At 41.0% G+C, this 26,852-nt stretch overlaps 1 protein-coding gene across 1 annotated transcript; it reads right to left on the reverse strand.

Annotated features, from left to right (window-relative positions):
• Positions 1–688: 688 nt before the first annotated feature.
• On the reverse strand, positions 689–26,268 carry OPN5 (opsin 5). The gene is made up of 6 exons (XM_017641505.3): positions 26,139–26,268; positions 22,159–22,278; positions 19,052–19,222; positions 15,418–15,752; positions 5,728–5,969; positions 689–2,539 (listed from the first exon to the last, which is right to left on the reverse strand). Exons 1-6 carry the CDS (start codon positions 26,266–26,268, stop codon positions 2,476–2,478), a joined length of 1,062 nt encoding a protein of 353 aa, XP_017496994.1. The 3' UTR covers positions 689–2,475.
• Positions 26,269–26,852: the final 584 nt, after the last annotated feature.

Raw genomic sequence — 26,852 nt, forward strand, 5'->3', positions numbered from 1 at the left:
GTTCTACCATCCTGACACCGATCTGAATATTCTTTGCTACCTCTTAGCTCCATCATCCATTTCCAAAACCATCCCCTCAAAAACAAGCAAACAAACAAATCCTTCACTTCATTTTCTTCATGCCTTTTGAAACCAGCAATTTCTTTTTTCACATTCTTTTCCCACCAGCTTAACTTCTGAATGCTAGAATCTCCAGTTATGAGATATGACTTAAGATTATTTTCAATTACCTATTGTTTGAAATATCTTCACCTACATTGTGGAAACTGTGTTCAACACATTCCAAATGTAATTCATTATCCGCCCCCATCCCCGGCCCGCCCTGCATTTTCCCTTCTGTAGATGCTGTTCTCACTATTGCCTAAGCAGATGTGCCCATGTTACCCTCGACTGCCCTCCATCTCCCATGTAATCAATTGTGAAGATTTCCTACTCCTTAAAATATTTTAAGCCTATAGTTTCATCTCCATTTCTATTACCAATCCTTATTTCAGGGCCTCATAAATTCTAATTTCTTTATAAAGCTGCCTAACTGGCCTCCCAACCTCTAATCTCGATCCCCACCCCAACCCAGGACAATCCACCCTCCACACTCCCATCATACTGGTCTTTCTAAAGATGTAAACCTCATCACTTCCTTCCCCTGACTAAAATCCTACAGGTTCTCCCCCATCAACTTCAAGGTACAATTCACATAACAGCATAAACTACAAGGCCCATGGGGTCTGATCTGGCCCTGGCCTTACCATTTCTAGCCCCGCTTCTGACCACCATCACCCAGATTAAAAATAATTATAGTGGTTTTTTATATATATAGGGACTATATATATAAATATAGGGACGCTAATATATAGGGACGCTTCCTCTACTACAGTCATGGTGCGAAGTGATATATGTAGGTACTTTCTACTTTCTCATCTGAGCCTCACAATGACCCTGTGAGTGAACTGTTATTATCCCTGTGTTACAAGTTGGCCCAAGGGCACCAGGCTGGGTGCAGACACAGGCTGTCTGACTGCTCTAAACCCAGGTCCCCTTCTGCCTATGGTGCCATCCTCTTCCATGCCTCTAGATTGTACACATCTGCCTGGGGTCCCTTGCCTCCCTACCCTAATGACAACTCTGCCTCAAAGTTCTCAGCCTTTGGTGAGCAATGCCAAGATGCAGGCAGAGTCATTAATCCTTTGCTTTAATCACAGAGGGGTTTTCTACACACATCTATTGAGCACTTATCTTAAACCACTGGCACATTCTACACCTCTCGCCCCAGTGCTGGAACAAACAAGACAAAGAAACCAAAGGAGCTGTACATGGAGGGCTGAGCCCTGGAGAGGGTCTGGTTCTCTATAGAGCCTCAACTGGAAGGAGTAGTGAGATTACAAGGGCACTAGAGGAGCTTCTCTCCTAAGCTGCTAAGGATCAGAATTGTTGAGCAGGACTTAGATTCATGGCAGAGAGGGTGGTGGATGGTGCAGGGGAGCATGGAGGGCACTTGCCTTGGCCTTGAATTAAAAGAATTGCCAAGTACAAGGCCCTACTCATTGGATTAGAAAAGAAATCAGAAAAGTATCTAATTGAAGACCAATCTGGACCTTGTATTTACATGCCAGCCCCTTTCACTAGCAAGAGCGGGCATCTGCTTGAACTCATCCCATCCGTGTTCTCATCTGCATTGCCATACCTGTAAACCTCACAAGGAGTTTGTGGAAAACAAAGAATATACAAAAGAGAGAACAAAGGTAACAAAGAAACACCACTTTATAGCTATTTTCACTAAGTTTGTTTCTTGAATAATCAGAGCTAGTAATGCCCTGTTATATCCACTATATGAGTAGGTAGAACTTAATGAGAAGAACCCATGTGGGTAAAATTATTATCAATGGGAATTATTTCTGTCCTCAAATGTTAGGATATAAGGGAGTTTTCCATTTCGGAATTTAAGGCAAAACTGATTTCCCTAGAGGACACCTTTGCAGAATCGCTACCGTTAGACTGGGACCCCCTGCCAGCATGAGAAAGGCATGGCTGGGAGACCCAGAAGCATCTACCAGTCAAAGGGCCGTGGTCCAACACACTCTCTCAATGATCACCCACCGAAGCAAACCCCAGAAACTGCCTCTCGGGCCCTACATGAGGAAATAATAATGATGTCATGAAATTAAATAACACCCTAGTAAACATCTCTTAATATCTCAGGCTCAATATTGTTTGGCATGACAAGTCTTAAAATATAATGAAAAGAAAACTCCAGGGAGGCTTGTCCTAATAATATTCCTTAAAGTGGTGTCCCCTAATCTAGTTTCCATTGGGCCATTGGAATTTTCCAGCAAATCCTGGCTTAAGGAAAAAGAGGAGAAGTGCACAAAATATAAAAATATAATATAAAGAGAGAAGCGTGGTCACAATCAAACATTAACAGCAGTGAAAAGGCAAGCAAGTGAATCATTGTGTCCATGAGTGGTGCTGTGTCCATCTTCATACCTCTTGATGAATTTCCAGCACAGCAGAAGACTTCCTGCCTGTGGTTAAAGTGTGCAGCCTAGACAGGAGAAGAAAATGCAATTTAATACATACCTAAATACACATGCATATATATATATGTGTGTGTGTGTGTGTGTGTGTATACACATATATATCATGTCAAACTTGGCTACCATGATGATTATATGCCTGAGACTTGAATTAGAAAGAAAATAATAATTTAGAATATATAAAGTCAAGAAATCCCTTAGGTAGAGCTTTCCAAAAACAAGCCACTTTTTCTGTGCCCTGTTTCCTGTCCTGCAGGACAAAATTCACTGCCTACCTTCCTACCACTCAATTGAATCGCCTTTTGGAAGCGTGTTCTTTGGAAAGAGCCTTCAAACCAAGGTGGCCAGAGGAGGGTTGATTACAATAGCAATGCCAGAATGGGGGGCTTTGCTCTTTGTCTTTATTAAAATGCTAGGAATGTAAAATGCCTCAGTCCTTCACTATATACCCACCATGTCTTTGAACATTTACATTCCCCTAGATTGGCCTAGTAGCTGAAGTCAGGTTCCCCTGCCACTGACCATAGGCGGCCTGCCTGGTCTCTGTGTAGGCAGATGAAAGGCCTATGACTACAAAAGCTGTCCTGCTCATGTTTTCCTTTCCAGGCATCTGCTTCGCTGGCTCTCAGCAAAGGCTGTGTGTGAGAACCATTTGGGAGAGTTAACCAGCCAACCAACAACTGAGGCTCAGGCCCCCAGTGGAAGCCAAGTCCCTGCAGGTGGGGCAGAGAGTGTGTCAGAGTTCCCCAGGTATCTAATACACAGCTCGGCAGGTGAAGCACTGTTTACAGAATACCAGGCACTACCTCTGGATACCCAGGTGTGGTGAATAATAGCATTTCAGAAAGGGCTCTTGGCCACATGTTTTTTGGTAGTTCATCAGCGTCTACCAAAATCTCAGGGGACTTAATATGTGGGGGGTTGGGGGTAGCAGGGGGATGAGTTAGCTTTTAGTGAACTGTTAAAACTATTTAAAATGTATTTCCACCATCATATTCAACACATTAGCTTCTTTATTTGAGGTCAAACTGTTTCCCAAGAGGGCCTCCCATTATAAACCAAATACATTTCAGAGCTCATAAAAGCAAAGAACAAAAGGACATCAATCAATACAGTTTAATTTGATTTAACTGTTCTGATAGCACATTAACCACTCTGCCTGGCCTGGCTTCATATCACTTCATCCCATTCTGTGAGTCTCCATATTACCTGTTTTCTCAGCTTAATAATACAACAAAGATAAACAACATTTGACGGAAGGGGTTCCTCTGTTGGGAAGTTGAAAAAGAAACCTCTGCTGGTCACATCTTCCCCTCCTGCTCTTCTCTGAAACAGGACCTTCTAAAATCAGCAACTCATCACACCACTTCCCTTCCTGAACATGCTTTGACCTCCCAAACCCAGGGGCTCCTCCCTGCTTCAGCTCTACTGCTTGCTTTTTCCACCAAAATCTGGAATTCTGGAGTAAGGAAGCAGTCCTGGTCTTCCTCCGGCAACGCAATCGCCATATTCCGGATGAACGGCTAATGGGAGCCGGTGAACTGAACTGACTCTTGCCTGGCTGATTTTCCAAAGGCTTATGGCCCTAAGTCACTTTGTTCCACATAAATTTCCCTCTTTTTGTGGCTTAGCATTGAATACTGCTGTGCTGCTCACATTTATGAGTGAATGTAGAAAACACAGAGTCAGGCTGAGCCAAAATTATGAGGGAGGTGAAATTAGCCCTCAGCCATTCCTGTCTAACTCCCACCTCGTTCAGAGGAAGAGGTGCCCATTATTTCCTCCTGCAGCTGCTCTACTTAAAGTAGTCCCCCTACCTGCATTCAGAATAAAGTATTAATAGTTGATAAGGGCAAAGTGTTATTACTTAGAAAATAAATGCATTTTAGAATTTTAATTTCTTCAGTTCAACAGAGAAGGCATTAACCACCAACAATGTGAAAGAAAAAAGAAAAAAAATGCATTGATCATTGTCACTTAGCCCTGATCCACACACATTTTGTGTAATTCTCACAATTTCAGAAGATGGGTATTGCCATCAGCCTGTCCCAATCCTTGGCACTAAGCAATTAATTTGCCCAAAGATACAGAGCTATTGTAAATCACAAAATCAGTCTTCAACACTGGTCTTCTACCTCCAAAGTACACGTTTCTTCTTCTGCACCGCAACAACAATGAGAGTACTACCTTTCATTGGTACCTTTTCTTATCATCTCTTTTTATTTGATCCTGTACCTATGTGGTGAGGAAACGAAAATTCAAAAGATCTGTCACCAGCTCAAGCACACTGAAACATCAAGGTAAAAACCCACATATTCTTGTAGCTAGTTCTACCTGTTTTTCTGCTTCCTACTTACTCAAGGAAAATAGTAGTGCTGAAAAATAACCAGTCATCAAGTGAATAAAAAGTAAGAGGGCTCAGAGAACTCAGGGCTCAACACCATTCACTTTGGACCCTGCACTTGGGTGCCTGTCCCACGTCCTATCTAGGACTGGCTCTGTGTGGACATGGAAGACCTCCAGGCATCCTCAACCCTTTATTCGTCTTTTCACTGTGTAGCACAAACAGTGTAGATGAACAAGAATGTGTTTGGAAACCCTTCAACCTGGATTTCAATCCCTGCTGTGCTACTTCCTGGCTGGGTAAACATGGACAACTCTCTTAACCTTCACCTTCACCTTACTTGAAACTCAGTCTCCTCATTGGACAAAGAGAAGGAATAATATTGGGTTCGTGGGAAAATAAAGAACCTGACAAAGAGTAAAATTGTCATCGTCTTTCTCCCCTAACGTTGCCTACCCAGATCCGACATTCTTGGCTAATTGTAGAAATGTCCAACATAGGAGAATCTTTTTCTACTGTGAGAACTTCATTTTGGATCCATGCCATGTGGAACAATACTCCTGGGTAACATGAACTTGGTCCCAGATAAGGAAGCACGATATGGAGTGGTTGCTCCATATCTTAGTTACTCTACAATCAGAAAAGGAATCACTTTTCTCACTATCTACTCATGTCATCTAACACTACATAGCTGATGACCTTATTTCAGGAATTTTGCTGAACAGAAAATACAGGTCCCCATAAGCTTCCCCTGGGTGATGAGCTCTAGCCCTAAGAACACACTTCCGGTGGCTTGAACCCCATGGGATATTGAAACAGAGTATCATGCATTTCCAGCTTCTGATATTTTACCTGAAGTTTTCCAAGGATTTCTTCTTGCTTGCTTTCAAACCACCAGTTTGGCAACAGGCAAATTTAAAATCGATGACCTGGTAAATGATGGGGTTGTACATTGCTGCTGATTTTGCAAGTAGGGTTGGTACCACAGAAAGTTGTATAGGGATGGAGTCTGGCCTTCCAAAAGCTGACCACACAGAGACCACTGCGTAAGGAATCCATGCAATCAGGAAGCCAGCACAAATCAACATTGCCACCTGGTGAGGGAAAGCAACAGAGAACAGAATCGAGACACCTAGTGGAAATGATGGGTGTGGGGGAGGGTCAAGAAACTCATTTACACCCAAGAAAATCTGTTATCATCCCATTTATCTTGCCTATAGGAATCATTTCATACAGACTTCTGAGATATTCATCCAGAAAAAGTTATTGCAATTCTTTATCCCATTTACCTCATCCTATCTCTCCACTCCAGAACTTGCATATACCCAAAGACCCACTTTAACCCGGTGAAAGCTGTCAGATTTTTATTAGATTGGGCAAGAAATCATGCTAAAAGGATATCAGTGCTTCTGGTATTTTCAGATTTCTCAATCCACATTGATGGAAAATATGTTCACCTTGATGAAATTTTAAATCACCCTTATTTGCCTCAGGAAACTGAGAAACTCTGCCCATGTTGGAAATTCTAAGACGAATCTTCTTTAGAAATTCCTATTACATGTTACTTCTTTTGACTCAAGTTTTTCAAGTTTGAGACTCAGTGGAAATTCACTAAGTATAAAGCAAGAAAGTCATCAAGCTTTAACCAAAATGACATGGTTATATAAAACATGCCTTTTCCAGAAAAACTAATCTCTCAAAAAACTATAATTACTTTAGGAACCTTTACACTTTCAGACCAAAGAAAAATCAGGGATAGAGTTTAAAATGCCCTCAATAGTTTCTTAACATCTACAGTTCAGTCCCTTTTGTAATGTACTCTTCATTGGTGCCTGGTAACTATCTACCTGACCCTATAGATCATCTCACTTCCACAAATCCTTTTCAGCAAGTGCTTTGTGCAAGATATGATGCCAAGCGCTGTGGGGGACACCAGTGCACCTGGGTTCCTGAATTGTATCCCTCTGGAATACACAGAACTACAGAAGCATGAGAAATTTACCCTAAAGTCTCTGGTTCTAAAATTCCACCCAAGAAGGTCAAAGCTTATCTCTAAAAATTAACTACAGCAGAGAAGAACCTCAACGACATCCATGTTGCTCCATTTTGCAAATAGAGAATCTAAACCCCAAAGAGATGGATCAAGTGAGCCCACACCTCTCTCACATCCTAAAGCCCTGAGTTAGGGTCCTGCAGCCTTGCTTTAGGGTCTTGAGCTAAAATTCTCATCTATTCTTAATAGTTATAAACAAGGACTGATACACACATGTAACTCTCCCACTTGATCGCTCTTCCATCTTTCTGCAGAAGCTTACCCAGGAGAAATGTTATGTGGTTTGGGCTGTGTGACTTTCGTTTGTAAATGGAATAGATGCTCAAGGCTCAGAGTGAGGGTCTTTTTTTTTTTCTAAATCCCCACAGAAACAATAATATAAATAAAGCTTGTTTAGCAGATGTCTGGAACTTAACATAGCTCCATCCTTTCTCCTTCGGTGAGTCATATGATGATTTCACAGTATCTCAAAAGCTGTTTTCTTTGTTGCTGCCAAAGTCATTGACAAAAAATAGATTAGTACATAGCCCATAATATTTTCTACATTTTCCATATTTTCTACTTTTGTGGGAGTGTGCAATGGGAAACAGGAAGGACTTAAAACATATGGATTATATTATCCTCTTTGAAAGGAAATGTTACCCATGTTTTGAAGTGAATATGAAGTTAATCCGAGGCACATCCATTTTTTTTAACAACGATCTCATGTTAAAATACGCTCCACAAATATTAAGTATTAAAACTCGGAGATACACTCTATGAAACTTACAGAACTTCCATGTCACCTCAGTTTTCCCAGCGCTGTCTACTCAACCTGCAACGTGTTTAACCTTTTCATCAGCCTGTTGCTCACTTTCCTCATCTCTAAGCGTGTGCTCCTTTCCATCCTCCAACATTTCTCTTCCAGATATCCTTGCACCAGTCTTAACACAAACAAACACCTGTACCCACCAACTTTTTCTAAGTTGTTGCTATTTTAATCCCTTCCCTCTCATCCCTGCCTTTTGGTTCACTGGAAAAGCAGCAGAGCTTCAAATTCTTAAATTAGGCGGTGCTTGTGGGAGGAAATTCACAGAATGCATGTTTAGCTTCTACAAAGGAATCACACATCTGCAGCCCAGTTTGTTTTAAGTATACCTTGCTGCAGAGGACTTGGGTATGTTCCAGCTACAGTTCAAGTTGGCATTAATTTAACTGTCATATAAGCAATATTATGCATAATCAATCATTTCAGTGAATTAATCAATTAAAACAACGAGAGCAGTGGGGTTGTAAGTAAATTCTCCACATTATACAGGGCTCTGTATTTGGGCCCAATACATCTGAACCATTCTAGAAGGTAAGGTTTCCAAGCAGGGAGGTCCTGTCCTCTCTCACACGCTGAGGCAGTGTGGGCTTGTGGGAAAGTCACTGACAAGGAGATACTCTGGGATCTGGATTCCAATCATGGCTCAGCTCCACTGACCCATGTGAGTGGGACAGAAACCCTGGTTCTCTAAGAGCTGCCATTTCAGTTCCATCCACCATCCTCCTTTGCTCAGATGCTCAGATATGAGTAAGAATCCCATTACAGAACCAGTAGACTGCTGATACCAAAGATATTTCAGTGGCTGGGAGGAGATAAGGTCACAAGAACAGAAACCACTACATCTGTGCAGAAAGAATGGGTGGTGGGGTCTGTGCCCACCTAGGGAGCTTGTACAATTGACAGGACCTTAGAGATGGTCAGATTTGTTCTTTTATCTTGGGTCTACCTACCAAGCATATGAATTTGCTCCCAACTAATGGGGAAAATAATATTAAAAGATGGTAATGCAACAGTAATAAGTGCCAGTTACGAGACTATTATTACCCTCCAAATGTGGGCAGCCTGTCACTGAGAGACACTACCAGGGGCAAAGAGGAAGGAGGCGGACTTCACAGCCGTGACCTACCTTCTCTGGCCCTCAGTTCCTCCCACGTATAAAAATCAAGGTGGTGGTATTTAACTATCACACCACCTTTAAAGAAATTTAGAAATTCGACGACTCTAAGTATGTTTAGTTTGAGTTCCTTCCTTCTGTTTTATCAATAGAATGAGAACTAAGGCCAGTGTCCCAGACCTTTCCCCATGCACTTAGAAAGAAGAAAATTCCACGCGCTTCAGTGGGTTTGCCATATGTTAGCCTTAGTTGTGATCCAAGTAGAAAATATTATTTCATACTTTAAAAAAAGAAGCCCAAGAAAGGGAAAAATTCTTCACTTCACTGTTGCAATTTTCTCAAATCTTAAAATACCACAGCTCTATAAACAAGCAAAAGCTGTGATTGAAAAAACAGAATATAAATAGGTCAAGTCACTCTATGCATGTGTTTTGGCGTTTTGCTCTAAAAGTGAACACAATATTCCCTGACTAGGCAGTGGCTGGCTTAAAAACAGGAACTGTGGGTTTATAAGTAAGTGGTTCAACAAAACAACGGAGACTTCACTGCACATTACAGAGGAACAAAGGCCCTTGAGGTGGGGATACTGCTATATTCAGAGAACAAACACTCATTTAGTCTTAGGACTAAGAGCTGTTGCCATAGACCTTTAAACAATCCAGCTGATGTAGCGATTTTTACAGAACTTGAGAGTTTTAGAAGGTGACTTAGGTGTCATTTAATTCCCCTCCCCCACCTCCTTTCACAGATCAGAAACCTAAGGCCTAGAAGAAGTAAAAGGGTTTGCCCAAGGTGCGTCATTGGAAGTTTTGAGTTGAAAGCCACAGAAATTGACACTGGCCAAGTGAGACAGAACAGGAATGTGTTGGGTAGGACGGAGCATCACTGGGAACGCTGGACTTAGAATTGATGTCAAGCAAACAGAAATTATGCCCCAAACTATGGCCTGAACTGGTTCTAATGCAGAAATCAGCTGCTGCAGCCACCACCTCGAGAGAGAGATCTCCCTGCCCCTTTGTCACTAGTTCCTGAGACACGCTGGTGTCATAGCTGTATCCGAGCTACAAAGGAATCTTGGAAAATTAATAACTTGTCTTTCTGTATCTTTTAAATTAAGAGGCAGTCTTTACTCAGATACATTGCCTTCCAACAGCCACACCCCTCCCAAGGAACACACAAAATGCTGGAAATTTCACAGCATAGAAATTCCAGACATGGAAAGGGTTTAGCCACTGGCAGCTAAGTAAACAACAAATGTCAGCTCTGTGAGACCTCTCAGTGGGCTAGGGGCAACTCTGGGACCAGCTCCTAGTTTGAAATTTTTTCCTTCAAAAATATATTTTTTGAGACATATATTTATATACATGTGTACACAAACATATATATACATGCATATATATTTAAATAATATATTGATAAATATCTGTTTTAATGTTTATATGTTAATGTAATATGTATATCTGAAGCATTGTGTTAGATCCTGGGACACAAAGTAAAAAAATGAAATGGTTATTACCCCCACAGTATAACTGAGTGGCAAAGCCAGAAATAGAGCAAATAATCACAAAAATTGATATGTATCATAAATTAATCATAAATGGTGACAAGTTCTAAGAAGAAAATATAAAGGCAGCATCAAAACATAACAGGAAGACTTGAATTCCATTTCGGGAATCTTCTCTTGGAAGTGACATTTTAGCTAAAGACAACTAAGAAAATCCAGAGGAATGGAATTAATTAATTGAGTTTTAAAAAAAATAATGCAGTAATACAGTTCAGCTTTCCCACAAACTGCCCTTAGAATCCACATGGGGATTCTCTGCATGTGACCCCTCAGTGGTCAGTGACATTCAGTGAGCAAAAAGGAGTCATTTGAGGGAAACAGAAGTTTATGTTTATGAGTTTTAAATATATTTCACAATCAGTAGGAGAGAACAAAGCAAAACAAAATGCCTCCACAGGTATAAAAGGGACAGAGGCACTCAAGCCAGGGGTCTAGGGACCGCTTAACACTCATCGGTAATTAGATTAACTTTGTTTATTCCATTACTTATTCATTACAGCAATCTTGATTAAGCATCTGGCAGGCACCAGGGAGTGGGGCACAGTAGCAAACAGGACCTGCTCACCAAGCCACTATCTTGCAAAAAATAGGAGGAAATACACGATTCCAGAAAAAAACTATCCCAGGTGCTCTGGTGGCCCAAAACAGACCGACTGAAACTAGCCAGAGGGACCAGGGAGGGTCTCTGTGGAAATAAGGGACATTAAGAGGTATTTTCCTTCCTGTCTCTCCACCCACCCCCTCCTTAAAGCGACAGTGTTCATGCATTGAGCGAAGGTTTTGACAAGCAGAAATACCCAAAGAAGCAAAACATTCATTTCTCAGCTTCCGAGCCTGAAAATAGAAATTTGAAGCTTATAGAAGAGAAGATAGTTGAAAGAAAAGGGTTTTAAGGGTGAGAAAGAAATAACTGCGTATTCACAGCCAGAACCTTGAGGAACTCAGGGTATTAAGGTTACTAGGTGAACAATTTAGACAGATGCACATGGATGCAGGAGCCAATTTTCCCACCTAAAGGCAGGTAGCGGGCCTGCAGCCTGACGGTGAGGAAGGGCACCAGAGGAGCCGGTAACTGACCTTGAGAAGCTATCCTGAAGCTGCTCCACGGAGCTGAGCACGAGGGGCCAGGGATGGGCTGCAGGAGCAATGGACACTTACTACATTTGGAGATATGAAAGCAGAAAACTTGTGTCTCACTTCCCAGGGTCCCAGCCAAGCTCTCAACACCGACCTGATAGGTTGCAGTCAAAGGATGGAGAAGTAGCTAGAATTACTGCTGAATCTAAAGAGGCATTGCAGTTGGAACAAGAGGGATGCAAAGCAACCCACGAAAATTGACAGAGATGAGAGGGAAAAACAAACATCTCAGTAAATCCAGGGACAAGAGATGACAACAATCAGACCAGAAGCCCCTACCCACTGGCATCGCAGAATTAGAACGACTTCCCTAGAACTCATACGTAGTAGCCCTGGGAAGAAGAAGAAATCCCTCAATTCAACTGAATTTAACCTGATTGTTTAGTGTTGTTTGTTTTACAAGGCCAAATGTAGGTATAAAAATGAGATTATAATAAGTCATAGAAACATAAAGAGAATTTCTGTTTTTTCGGGGGGTTGTTTGTGTTTGGGAGATTTTTGCACACCTCTGTAGTCTGTGCAATTTCAGGATTCTACAAAACCATGATTTTTAAAAAATTAATTAGAGGGAAGCTACAAAATATAGAGAAATGTTCATAACTGAAACATTAAATTTTAGTTTGACAAGACCAGACTGGCAAAATGCAGGCCAGATAATGACCCAGCTAGAAATAATTAGAGTACACAAAAAAGTAAATGATTTTGATCCTAGAATCCAAGGAGGTGGCCTTGAAGTAGGAAGCTTTTAAAGCTTTTCTGCAGATCAGAAGCACCAAGTGCACAAGCAAATTGCCAGTCCTGGGAAATAGTTAAAGGGAGGAAAGGTTTCTAAGAAAAGGCCCAGTGTGAAGTTGTTACTACTTGTTTTTACTCAGTAGAAGAAAAAATCAAGGTCAAAATTAAATAGTAATTGAAAACATTTTAAATTTAGTACAGAAGACTTCGCAGTAGAAAGTTGTATTTTTCTATGTGGGTTGAATTTTGACTTAGCATTTCTTGCACAAATGTAGATAATTAGACACATTTTATATTTAGATTATATATAGACATATTATATAATATAGCATATGATATAGATGTTATATATAATATAATGTTGTTTAATACATGTTAGAAGACTGTATCTATAAATAAAATCATATATATATATATATATACACACACACACATACATTTTTCATTTAACATCTTTTGGTTAATCTGATCTGGGAAAGCTTATTTGTTCTATACAGTCCAGGCCAAGGAGCATACCAACAAACCAAATTAAATGGGGTGTGCTGAGCTTCACCTCGTATGCATGATGAGCCTCAGAAGCACTCACTAAACCAGCTGTTCCTCCTCAAGGATACGCAAAGAACAAGATGCTAGGGTATTTGTAAACCCAAGCTGCGAGTTGCAGACCTCAGTGGTCTGACTAACAGGAGAGCAGGTGATGAGTAAGATTCAAAGAATCTGGAGAAGCCCCTTATGGGAATGAGGATCCAGGCTCACACCGAGCAAGACTGTCAAAATGTCCCGAGGCCAGTAACACTGGGGAATGGCAAGAAGAGAGAAGCAGCAGGAAATCTCAGCAGCTTTCTGGTTTGCCAAACTAGCCGGCTGCAAGGTAAACTGAAATCCACGTGTTAGTGTGATTGGCAGCATGTGATTTCCCCGGACACACTTTCGTAAAGTATTGAAAAGGACAACTGTTGATCATGGCAGCATTCACCCAGTTCCCAGAGCAGTTCTTAGTACTCAGTAGGGTTTGGATTAAGTGTAACTTGGGTTAATTTCTTTGCATTAAGTTTCTTTGTTAAAAATCACAGATGAAAGACAGGCACAGTCGCAGAGGGGCCATCAGGTGAGAAATTGGGGATCAACAGTGGTGAGGCTTAGAACCTCACCCCCCCTGTTTTGAGAGAAATCTTCTGCATCCGTGGATGTTTTAAGGCCCTTGTCTAGCTTGGATTAACACATAGTCTACAGGCACACACCTGATCATCTACAATTGCTCTCTTACAGCACTAAACTAAGTTTTCTACCTTTATCTTGCATCTACCTACCACTTCAGCACTTTATTAAAAATAAAAATAATAATAATAATAAAGGGAGAAATGTAGGATCCACATATAAATCAAGTATAAAAATCAAACAAATATTCATATTTGACCTGATTGTTTATAGTTCATGATGCGTGATCAAAACCAAAAGTTTCTGTGATGACTGCCCTTGTACTGTTCACCATGTAAGAACTTATTCACTATGTAAGAATTCGTTCACCATGTAAGAACTTGTTCGTTATGCTTCAGAAGATTGGAGACTGACGAGAATTAGGCTTGAGATGGATTAATGATTGTGCATTGAGCATTGACCCCCCTATACAGAATTTTATTGTTGTTAACAACCATTTGATCAATAAATATGAGAGATGCCCTCTCAAAAAAAAAATCACAGATGAGCGCTGAAAGGAGAGCTGGAATTGAAGAACGTAATCTGTGATCCTACATTTTATGGAAATATTTTCCTATTTTACAGGCAATTATGAGACAGAAGTAGGTCATGATTCTTGATTCTGCATTTTTGTTAGGGAAAACAGTTCTATTATTAGGTCATCAGTATAGATGTAGAGAAATGAAAACTTCCCTCAAAGTTTCCTCTTCAGGGAGGAGAGATCAGCTGGAACACTGCGAATCTCTAGCTCACACTGTGCACCCAAGAGAGCCTTGTACAACTTCTGAAAGTCTGCAGCTGGGAGCAGGAACTACACCAAGACCCTGACCTATTCGAGCTCACCTCTGGTCTGGAGGGAACTGTGTTATCACAGGTCCTGAGACCAGTGGTCTTCCAAAGTAGGCTGTGAGGACACTGGAAGGTGGGATGCCGACCCACAGGACCGATTGAGGCAGCAGAAGGAATGATTAGCACCTCTATCTGCATTTGCTTTTTATCTTTAAAATATAATTAGGGTGTGCTAATATTACAGTTTGGCACTATCACCTGTATGCCATTATAGGGAAGGCATGCACTGAGAAATATTTTTTCAATTTTAGGGTAAGATGTGATGAAAGTGTAAAGATCACTGCCTTAGGCTTTATCAGAATTCCTAAAAGTTAGAAGAGAAAGGAGGAACTATAATTTCTTTAACTCCTTCTATGCACCAGATGACAGGATAACATGCTTTCTCTCATTGAATCTCCACCACAATCCAATGAGATAGATGTTACTATTTCTATTTGACAGGTGAGTCGATAGAGATTCAAAGAAGTTAAATGCCTAGCTCTGCATCACAGATCTGGCAGGTGTCAGTGATAGAATTAAAACCTTAGTTTCAAATTGTGCACTCTTTTCCTTAAACCGTGATATCTAAGGAGCTGCCAGCTCTGGAACTGGCGTTCACCAAAGGACTTAAGCCTGCAGAAATTGCTCCTGTGTTAAGTTCTCCGTAGGAGAGAGGAGGTGGTGTAATGCAAGGTGGCAGATTGTCCCTAATCACACCCATCAAAGCCCATGCAAAACAGTAAATATTGTGTGGCACTTTATGACTCATAGAAGTAATTTTTCTTATTACTTAAATAATTATTAGGAACCAATAATATCCTATTCAATGGAGAGAATATGCCCCCAGTATCCATTGTGCAAATTTAGTAGATATTAGAAATGTGTGGGCAAATTTAGTAGATATTAGAAATGTGTGGGCATGTGGGTGTATGTAGGTAAATGAGAGACAGAGACAGAGGGAAAAAAATACTGCAAAGGCTTAGATAAATAATAACAAAGTTCAGAAGTACATAAACCATGGAGATTGTAAGTTCATCCCATCTCCGATATTCCCTACCTTCTTCGCCCTCTGAACTTAAGTTATTTAGAAAACTTCTGTAAGTTACCTTGGTCAGTTTCATTTCCAGCACATGGCTGCTATGGATCCGACTGTCAAAATGAGCTACTTCCTTGGAGGAGGACTTAACCTTGGCAATGATCTTCGCGTAGGAGAACACAATCACAGCCGTTGGGAGCAAGAGGCAGAAGAAGAGGATGTTCAGGATGAAAATCTGGCCCCCTACTGAGGCCTGGGCCAGCCACCAGTCCAGAGTACACGAGGTCCCGAAGGGCTCAGGCACGTAGTCCCCCAGACCCACCAAGGGCATGGTGGTCCAGAAGGAAGCATAGGCCCAGATGACTGCCAGGCAGATGTAGGCATGCTTTCTCTTCAGCCAAACCCCTGGAGGTGGAAGAAAAGCATTACCAGAATATAACCTTGCCTACACCCAGTACCTCCCCTGGGTATGTCAAATTCCACATCCAAAGAGTTATTCCATTGGATTCTGGGAGAAGTGGTCAGATAACTGAAGTTCCAGGGAGAAAAGTTCCAGAGCTTGGGACTTTTTCCAAGTGAATAAAATTGGAAGTGATTTCACAGGGAAGGTTCTCTAGGCATCTGGGAGCCTCAGGAGGGGAATGTAAGGAAAGCTGGGGAAAGGACGCAGTAAAAAGTTGACAGGATGTTGAAGACAGTGGAGGATCTTGGGAAAGTATCCAGAATGACCTCTGAGATCCTATCAAATACAAGAGCCACTTGGTAGATTCTAAGGACCAAGCCCCCAAAAACCATGTGTTAATGGCTCATCCAAGGTGGAGTCCTTTGGAGAAAGTGGGAAATGAGAAGCTGTTGCTTGTGTCACGCAATAGCCTTCTCCCTAACAGCTTTTGTGTCTTTCATCTCATTTGTCTCCCTAAGCACTTGTGGAGTGAGGCCTGGTGGGCCGTGATCATGACTGCATTGCGTGATGTTAAAGTGGTTGACCCTGCTTGGTGAGAGCAGATTTCCAATCTTCAAACATTATTAACACAATAATCACGCTCACACAGCCATAGCAGGAGAGTTAGAGAATCTAGGTAGATCATATCATGTTCTGCAACAGTAATTCTGTGAAAATACTTTCAGGAAAAAAAATGACCCCCGTATTCCAGGACTAGTTTCCATCAACCCAAATAAACTCCAAGAAGAAGAAATGGTATATAAGCCTCTAAGAAGAGCTAAAAAGTGCTAGTGATCATTCTCCGAAGTTCAACACAACGACCCAAGACAAGTCCACCTGATCTAGTTAGTGCAGCACCCTTTACAAGAAATTACCTGCATGCCCCATTTATCACCTAGAACCGAAAGGGTCAGAGACGTGACTCCTTCTTGCCTTGGTTTTGTGAGTAGCAGGGAAGAAATAACAAAACATATTCAACAAAAGTCAAATTATCTCTTCAACATAGACTCAAGGCCTGCCTCTGCTTAGCGCCCTGTGTCTGGAGGGCCTAATTCTTATTGCCAGTATTTCACCCTCTTCTGTAAACCTTTCTAGACCCCAGTGTTTTTAGCAGTAAAATGGAGGAAATAAGAATACATTGTTCACAGGTTTTTGTAAGGGTTAAATGAAATAGTGCAAAGCCTGATTTGAAAACTATGACACACTATATAAACATGAATTTTTATTCCTGTGTTTGTCTCGGTTGGCACTAAAAAGAAATATAACAGATTGTTTCTACAGTCTATTGCCTCTCTTTTTTCAAATACATGGGATTTTGCATCATAAAATGTGAATTTCTTGAGCCCAAGCAGAAAGGGGTAGCAGTCATGTAGCCACAATATATGTCAACTTTTGATTATCCATTGTAGCTGGTCAAACACTGGCCCGGATAATCACACATATTTATGGGAAGGTGCATAGGCATATGTATAAGCATTTATGGTTAGGGTTACTTGGTGAGGTGTTTTATACTTACATTCGAGTATGGTGAAAGGCTGTCAAGTACAGGAGGGAGTAGATTAGTAGATTGGTTCTGTGTTGCTCCAGAAGTCAGAACTAGGACCAATGGGTGGAGATTACTGGGAGGCAGTTTTGTCTCAATATAAGGAATAACATTGTAACAATGAGTGCAGACCAATCAGAGAATGGGCTGCCTTGTGCAGTAGTAAGCTCCCCGTCACTGGTCACTGGAATTATTCAATAAGAGGCCAACTAGCTGTCTGTCAGGGATGCCTCAAAACAGTTTATCACATTACATGGGAGAAAGGTCTATATGTCCCCACGCCATCTTCTAGTTCCAACATCCTAGCACACTGTGTGGAGGGCTTAAAAGAGCCTCAGGTCAAATGGTGAAACCATCCTATTGAAGTTCAACCTTAGAAGGAGCTGGAAAATATATAGAGTTCCCATATGAAGTCATGTCCTGCAGTGAACCTAGAGACAGGCAATATCGTCTCCTTAATTAACACAAAGCCTAAATTCAAGAAAGCATTTAAAAATCATGACATCTAGATTTAGTATTCCTCAAATATTCTCAGGAAGTTAAACATTTTGCCTTCTCTTCTGTGAAATCTATAGGTATATTTAAAACCCATTTGAGATGACCAAAAATAAGTTTATAGAAAGAATTGGACTCTGAACTCATCCAGAATACACACAACTTTATTTTTCCTCCTATTGAAAATTTTGATTCAAGCTATTTCTTTTGAAAATTAAACTGTTTAGAAAAGAAATGCAAATTTAAAATAAATGTGTGCTGGATTATGAAGATGGTAGTCCATGACCCTACTCTCCCCCCGGCATAGTTTCCTTGGAGTTTGGTGCTGTGAATTTGAAAATATAAAGGAAAATGCCACCATGTTGAGAGTCAAGTCAACTTGATCATTCCTACCAAAATCTCCAGGCCATGCTCTGCCCCCAAGGTCACAACCACTCTGATTGACAGCTTAACAAACAAAGCAGCTTTATCCAGAGGGAGCCAATATTATTTCCTGGTTGTACGTGTTTCTCAATATTACATTTAAGGGCCTCAGTGGTTTTCTTTGGGCTAATAAATTCCTAGAACCCTAAGAATCAAAAGTATTAAAAATTATTTTTAACATGTAGAATGGTTTAATCATTTAAAAATATCTTTATCATCTGAAAACTTGCATATTGCTGGCTCACCCCTTACCAGTTCTCTTAGTCATCATCTTTCTACCTACCAATACCACAAAAAGAATGTTGCGCAGTATTTCTGTACATGTGTCCTTTCCTGCAGGCACAGCCGCTCAGCCCTCTAACGTGGAGGTGGGCTTTTGGGAATTCCTCATCTCTGAAATCATAGGGAGCCTGTGTCCTAAAGAAGAATCAGAAACATCTTTTTCTTATAACTATGTTTACTATGTGGGGAACCAGCTAACCATCTCAGACCTAACATCCTTTCAGTGCATTTTATTTCTCCTGTTTGCATGGCAAAACATGGTAGACGCTTACATGCTTTATACAAGGAAATGATACTTTTAAGCACTGTAGCCAAACACCAGGCATTCCTATTAAAAGAAACTCACACAGGCACACGTTCACATCTTTAAACATATGTTAGAACAAGATAGGCTATAAGTAGAAACACTGTTGGTCTCTGATGTTATTAGTAATCTTTATTACCTATGGGTAGAGTATGCACCGCACTGATTATCCACCTAGCTTTGACTCTTAAGGAAGGAGAAACATTCCTACTTACCATAAGATAAATAGCAGATCTTCAGGTACCGATCCAGGCTGACTGCAGTCATGGTGATAAGACTTCCACAGCCAAAGAAAAATCCGGCCCATCCATACCAACGGCAGCCAATCCAGCCAAACACCCAGCGGTGACAGAAGCAAGAGATGATGGTGAACGGTTTGCCTACAACTAGAGCGCCAAGCAGTTTGTCAAGGGACATTCGCTCCAGTTAAAGTTAATCCACCGCCTCAACTTAGCATTGAGTTATCCCCTATTCAGACAAGAGAGAGCCGTTTTAGTAAACGGGAGGCTCACTTTGTTTACAACCAGACCCAGATTCCTGGGATTCAAGCAGTTGATTCCTTTGGCCTCCATTAGTTGTTCTCTGTTTTGGGGTCTTTTTGCCTGTTTGTTTTTGTTTTTTTACTTTCTAGAACACATTCTTCTACTTTAATTCACACCTTGTACCCTCCCTGTTCAGCCATTGTACTCAATCGTCACCCTCCCAGAAGGGAGTATGTTAAGGAAGTTCTCCTGAATACCTAATCTATTGAAAGGTTCCCTAGAAAACTGAGTAACTGGCATGGACAGCATGCAGGTGTTCTCCCTGCCCCTGCCCCAGATGAGCCCCTTCCTTGGTAGACAAAGGTGTATAGACATTCCAGTTACTTAGCACACGTTTCTTGAGTGACTTCTATAAGCTGGACATGTGTCTCCTCAAGTTGCCTAAACGGCCAGCACCACGCTCCACTGTGCTAGACTGGCCACCCTCATGCTAGAGCTCCCTGATCCCAGTGACTCGAGCACCCCTGGGGAACCTGAGAGTCAAAGAATTATTTTTATTCAACAAGTAATTATTCAGTGCCCCTTATGTGACAAGCATAGAGCAAGATGCTAGAAGACAAAGAGGAGATCAAGATCACAAATCCACTTTTTAATAGAGAGAACAGACAAAAGAAACAATTTGTGATATAAAATAGGATATGATGACATAAGTCATGAGTAGTGCCATGAAGAAAAATAAAGCAGAGGGAGGAAATTGACAGACACTGTTGTTTTGTATAAAGGTTTCAGAGAAGACCTCTCTGAGGAAGTGGCACTTAGGTGGATGTCTAAATCAGTAGTAAAGAATGCATGCAAATCTCTAGGGGGAAAATATTCTAGGCAGAGAGACAGCCAACTCAAAGTTTGAGCTAAGTGTCTATGGGGTGAGTGTTACTGGCAGTAAGAAGCTAGTGGAAGTGACTGGGATGGAGTGAAATTGGTGTCTGTAATGTCTGGGACCCATCAGCAAAGTTATTAAGCTTCCTTCTGGAATGGACGTTCCGATGAACCTTTGAAATGTCATCTCGAATGTCTTTCCCACTCCACTTAGTAGAACGGTTCTGAACCCAATTGCACATCAAAGTCTCTGGAGGCATTTTATTTTGTTTTGTTTTTCTTCGCTTTGCTTTACTTTAAATATCAATGGCCAGGAGCCCAACCCCCAGATAGTCTGGTGAGATTTATCTGGAATAAGCCTGGGCATCAATATACATTTTTTCAGCTCCCTGGGTGATTCTAGTACATATACACTTTTGTGAGCCATTGATTTTAAATAATAAATTTTAGTTGTATAGATGAGTTGTATAGCTGGTCTCCAGGATGTGCTTATAATAGAATATGGTTGACCTAGAGAAAATAAAACAAACATAAAATGTTTAAGGTTTATTGGAAAGGAAGAGTGTATTAGAGATGCTCAGAAGTCAAACAAGTGATCTGAGTTAATCAGAGAAAGCTATCACGTGGGAAAAAATGCTTCTTGGTGAATTACTCTAAAGATGCAGAGTAATGAGGTGGTTTGTGCAATTCTAGAGCTGACTTGCTTGGTGAACAGCATTTTCAATGAATCAGACCAACGAAGGAAATTCCCATTTAAGCCTGGCTTAATTCAGCCCTAACCAGGAGACTGGTAATATTCGCTGGTGAAGGATGTGAATGAAATAGCAGGTTTCATTCAGGGCCCTGGAGAGAATCAAGGGTCAGGGTGAGCCGACGAGGAAGGGTATCATTTATGTTGCTACACCGCCATCGTGTGGCCGAAGTCAAAATAGCAGCCATTTTGCTGCCTTGCCAGTACCCAGAGATTTTTTTGGCCGTTTTCACAGAAAGGAGCCTGACATGGTAACTCCTCTTAATGTGCATATGTATTTCCCACAAAAGTAACTTAAGACCATACGCTGAACAGCAGAATGTCGGGACACAACAGCACATTTGAGGGTGTGCAGGTGACCCTGGAATTGTATAGAGGAAAGCAAAGGGCAGTGACTTACCCAAAATCACTCATATTTATAAAAATTAATTATAGTTAGAGAGAAATTTTATTCCAATTCCTCCCTGCTGGGTTATCAGAGATGCCAAAGAAGCAAGAAATAAACTAGTGGTCTTAGTTTGGGCTGCACATTAAACTTGCCTAGAAATTCTAATTTTAAATATCCTGATGCCCAGGTAACATTCTCAACTAATGAAACCAAAATTTCTGGGTATGAAACCCAGCTATATTATTTTAAGATCCCCAAGTTACTTTCCTGCGACCATGCTCAAGAATTCCCATGCTAACAGGCTGCTGTACTTGCGGTCAGTTCCGATGCCCCCCTTCAGCATGTCACTAGCAGGCAGCTCTCCCGTCTTTCTGTGCTCACCTCTCAAACTGTCTTCCCCATCATTTACCCTTCAGGGCCTTACCCCTTTGATGTTAATTTTAACCCATTTCCATAAGGGTTGGAGGGGACTAATGGAACTCAAAGCAGTAATCCAGAGCCTGTCTGAAGTTTCTGTTTTCTGAATCATTTAGCCACTACACTCTGAAGTGTGTCTAAGGCATCATGCATCGTTCCAAACTATCCTCAGCATCCAACATGCTTGGCACATAGAAAGGACTCAATAAATGAATAAATCACTTATTCAATAAATGAATAATCACTTTAGCCAGATCACATTCCATTCACTTACCACAAGCTCCATACAGATGATTTATGAGGGAGGAGCAAACGGAGATGGGGGCAGGGAGTGACCTCTGAGTCCGTGAGGACTTTAGGATGGAACATAACTGAAACCATGAAGAAGAAATGGCATTGTTGTGTTACCTGAAATCCCCAGATCACAGATTGCTAAATTGATAGTCATTATTTCTGCCGGTCTCAGCTTCTTCTTTCGTCTAGAAGACATATAAAGGACATACCCATTTCCAAATGTGGACAGAATCCCTACAAGGAAAAATACAAATTCCCATCGTTAAAACTAGGATTTAGAGTTCATTTGGCTATGAAACACTTGTCAATTTCAAAAATGGACACCATAGATTTAGAGGGTAGTGAGAGGACTCTAAATAAAAATCTAAATTAAGAAGATGAAATAAAAAGGATGAGTTGTGAGTGACAGGTGAGGGATGGGTTGCCTCCAAAGGCATAGGAGTCAGGGATTGTAAGACTGAACTTACCCAGAAAAATGAACCACTAATTTCCCGTGAAGCTCAGGAGGGTGTGGGAATCCCCATGGTCAGTTCTTGTACTGGCCCTCAGGATGGAATATTTCTTTAGCCATTTTTACAGAGTATTGGCTTTGGAGAACTCCCTCCCTCTAGTAAGTAGGGTTAATCCCTTGGCTCTTGATAAGTTCTAAAATGAAGTGGCCGGAACCAAACAAGGTACTTTTGCTGTCGCTGTGGACTCCTGAGGGGGCACCAGCATTCAGGAGAGGCAGAGGCCAGTGGAGGCCGGCATGATCCCCCCACAAGGGCAGGGTCATGTCCTGGAGACACAGCCCAGGACTCTCTGCCTCCAATGGACACGTGGATGCTGGTGTCTGCAGCTGCTACTGGACTAAGAATCAAGGGGAAGTGGGTGACAATTGAAATATGGGCTCTCCCCCTCCCACCAAAGGGAGGGAAAGTGACCCTCAACCCACCGACCTACCAACAGTGGTATAACTGTGTTCCCCCCTTTTTTATCCTTTTATTAATGACTAATTAGCTTTGGCATTACAAGGATACTGTTAAAAAGTTCTTACAAACCCAGGTTAAATCCAAAAAGACCCAATCCCTACTGACTTTATTTAAGAAAAGAATACACCTACTTCCATAGCTTAACATGTAGAGTAGATTTCCTCAGGAATTCTTGCTTCATAGTGTGGCTGTGTATAAATGAGAATCTGGTACAGCTGCCTTTAGTAGTAAGGAACAAGGAGAGTATTAACAGGAGAAACCCAGATTTTTCTATTTTAATTTCTACTTCTCCACCACAATTCATTTTGGGGGGCAAGGGAAGAAATGTGTGTTTCAGCTGATGGTATGAAACCACCAGGAGGGAACTGCATTGTGCCCATAGGAAATTCTGAATCCCTGAAGTCAGTACTCCTTAATGATCCATTAAAACCTCTTGAGCTTTCTTAAGATAGAGCAGGGGGAAAAAAGCCAGAAGAGATTACGGGGCTGTAGAGGAAATCAACTAAATGAAACCTACATCTCATTAAAGGAAACCGGCTGGCCAGGCACACTGGGAAGTTAAAATGTAAAAGCATGGCTTGAAAAATTATAAATAAATGCCTTCTACTTGGTATTCAAAAAGATTAAAAACAGCAAGTAGGCATATGCATTTGACACACAAAAGTCATTTAAACACCCTTCATCTTTCTACTTCTCCTCTGAGAATACTGATTTTCTTGTTTTTCCTTTCCTAAATTACCTTTACTAAATGTTTCAAAGGCTTCACCTAGCGCCCAAAACATCAAGAAAAAAGTCAGCTCTCTGTGGGCTGCATGGAGGTAATCTTATTTATAAGGATGTGTCAAGGGTATGCAAACTTATTTTTAATGGTAGTTAAAGGAAAAGGTTAAGAAGGTAAATGCTAAAAGTGTGGTGGGGGGTGCATTTTTTGATTGTCAAAATTCTGAATCTTTCTTTGAATACAAAAATACAAAATCTTATATAAAGACTGTTCAAGAGTAGAGTGTGGAAATGGGTATCTAATTTATTTCTCTATTCCAAACTCAGATTTATCTTTTCATCTTCCAGGTTTCCCTAAGATTTCTAATATTTCACAAAGCTCACCAATGTCATTCCACTCTAGTCCCTTAGGAATCTGGGCACATCCCCACACCTATCCTAGCAGCGGGTGAAAACCACACACACCAGGCCCAAGACTGGGTCTAGGGTGAGTGCGGACCCCTCCCGCTGACCCTGACCTCCCCAGGAATGGTGTTTGGAACACACCGTTGGCTCCGTCCCCAGCTCCATGAGTCGCCTGATGCTCCCTCTCTCTGGGGACTATTTCGGACCTCTTTCTCTGCCTCTTGTTCGGTACACCCACTGAATTCCATTCCTAACCCCTGTGCATCAACTGAGAAATGCTCCTGATTCCCCCCCACCCAGCCGATTGCTTCTCTTCCTTAGATCTTTCATTCCAGGGTGGGGGATGGACTAATAGCCCTCCCTATTTTGTGTCAACTGGAGAAATTTGTCAGGTTAAAGATGTTACTTTTTAATTCATTTCTTGCAATTGATGGAGACAAACTCAATATATAAGATGTCTATTTTTCTCGTAATCGAAAGTACGTAGGTTTAACAAAGATGCAGTGTGGATTCTATGACCAGATAGTCCCTATGTGTCCAGAGTGTGACCCATTTTGCTCATTGCTGTATTCCCAGCTACTTAAGCAGTAGCAAAGAATGGACAGTCAATATATATTTGTGTTGGGAAGGACATAGGGATCCATTTATAAAAAATAGAATTTAAATCAGTACAATAAAAACCAGTAATACAGCCAAGGACCCAGGGCATCCCTTTGCAGAAAATTTCTGATTCAATCTCATTGATTCTTTTTGCCTCAAGCACTGACCATAGAGGGGTCTCCAGACTTTTCTAATGAGATTTGCTAATTTCAGGAGATTAAATGAAATTCTTAGCCAGTAGTAAATAGATGAGAGAGAAATAAGGAAGGAGGGAGAGGCAGAAAGGGGGAGAGAGAGAGAGAGAGAGAGAGAGAGAGAGAGAGAGAGGGAGAGAGAGAGAAGGCTTGACCCAACTTCTGAAAAGATCGAAGGCAGACACACCTAAAGACATAACCCACCTGCACACTGGTTTCCCAAATTTAAAACAGTTTAAGATTTTAAATAAATTCTAATTGCCTAGACTAGTGCTGTCCAATAGAAACACAATGTACACCAGAAATATGAGCCACATACATATTACTTTTTTTTTTCTTGTAGCCACATTGAAGTAAAAATATTACTAAATTAATTTTAATAAATTTATTTAACCTAATAGGTCCACAATGTTATGGGTTTGACATGTCAATTTTTAAATTATTAATGAGCTATTTTACATTATTTTTTCTAATACTTAGTCTTCAGTATCTGGTATGTATTTATAGTACAGCACATCCCAGTTTGGAAAAGTCACAGCTCAAGTGTTCAGGAGCCGCATGTGGCCACCACATTGGATAGCATAGTCTGGAAGCAGACGTACCGTGTTGCGGATTATGCACAAAAACCTTTGACCTTGGACTGACTTCCATTTATTACCAATACTTGTTTTCGGTGCTCAAAAACCACTTAGTGATGCTACTATCATGGAGCAGCTTTAGACGAAGTAAACTCGGTGTGTCCGTCCTCACTACCGTCCTGGGAGAGAGTTTCCTCCGTTGTGAAAACAGGAAGCTAAACTGGACGATTTCTAAGTTCCATTCTAAGCCTACGATCTCATGATTCTATCAAAAACATTAAGAAGTAAAAGCAACCCCCTTAAATAAGGTAGCGTTATCATTAATTTTGTTATTCAGAAGACAAACCGACTACCCAAGCAACCAAAATAAGATATTGTCTCCAGATAAATTCATTTGCTGTCAAAGTTATTTGGATTATTGAGGGAATATTTATCCCTACTAATAAAGACAGCAGAGAGTCGTTTCTGTGACACGTCTGTTGAACTCCACAGTGACGCCCACCTCTGCCTTCCTCCCACTCTCCATCTCCACTCAAAACATCTACGTAAGTGTCAGAATCTTTGTGCAAAATCAACACATCAGCCTGTGAGTTTTCTATGTGCAGCCTTTGCACAAAAAAGCTTACCAATGATTGTTAAGTAGAAGCCAGCCACTAAATCCGCTTCCCAGGAAAGTTTAGAAGCAAAGGGATCCCCATCTTGGAGGTAGTGTGGCAGGCGCTCATCTTGGGGCACATCGGTGTGGTTTAAAGCCATGCTGTTCTCCAGCAACCAGGAGTCTGAAAAGCAAGTCGATGGAGATCTCAACAGACCTGAATAAGCAAACTTGAACCATCTCATAGCCATGCCCCCTGTTTTAAAAAGAAAGGCAAGTTCCTAGAATCATGCTTGATTCTCTAATTAATAACATTTTAACAGTTTTCTTCAATGATCCAAATATAGTCAGTAAACAATGATTCAGTGCACAGATTATCCAGGCCTACAGTATCTCATTTCTTTATCATGCTACCCTCTTTGTGCATGTGAATTAGAGGTTGAAAGTTAAACCCTGTCCATCTTACTGCTTCTTAGCAATTTTTGTTAAGGTCTGAGCTAAGAGAAGACACTGTGTGAAGTGTACACAATATGAGGGAGAGAGAGGGAAAGACTGCATATTCCATCAATATTTTGCATATATTATAAATGTATAAAATATGTTTTGATTATCCCAGAATATGGTATTGTCTTATTTATCTGAATTGTCCAGAAGAGCATCTCTATCAGTTATCTGAAATTCAGGTAGCTTTAGAGGTTTTCTAAAAGTAGAAATAAAATAATTAGTTGTTAGAGCCTGAGCATAA

Source organism: Manis javanica, chromosome 16, assembly GCF_040802235.1.
Source record: "Manis javanica isolate MJ-LG chromosome 16, MJ_LKY, whole genome shotgun sequence".
NCBI classification, from domain to species: Eukaryota; Metazoa; Chordata; class Mammalia; order Pholidota; family Manidae; genus Manis; species Manis javanica.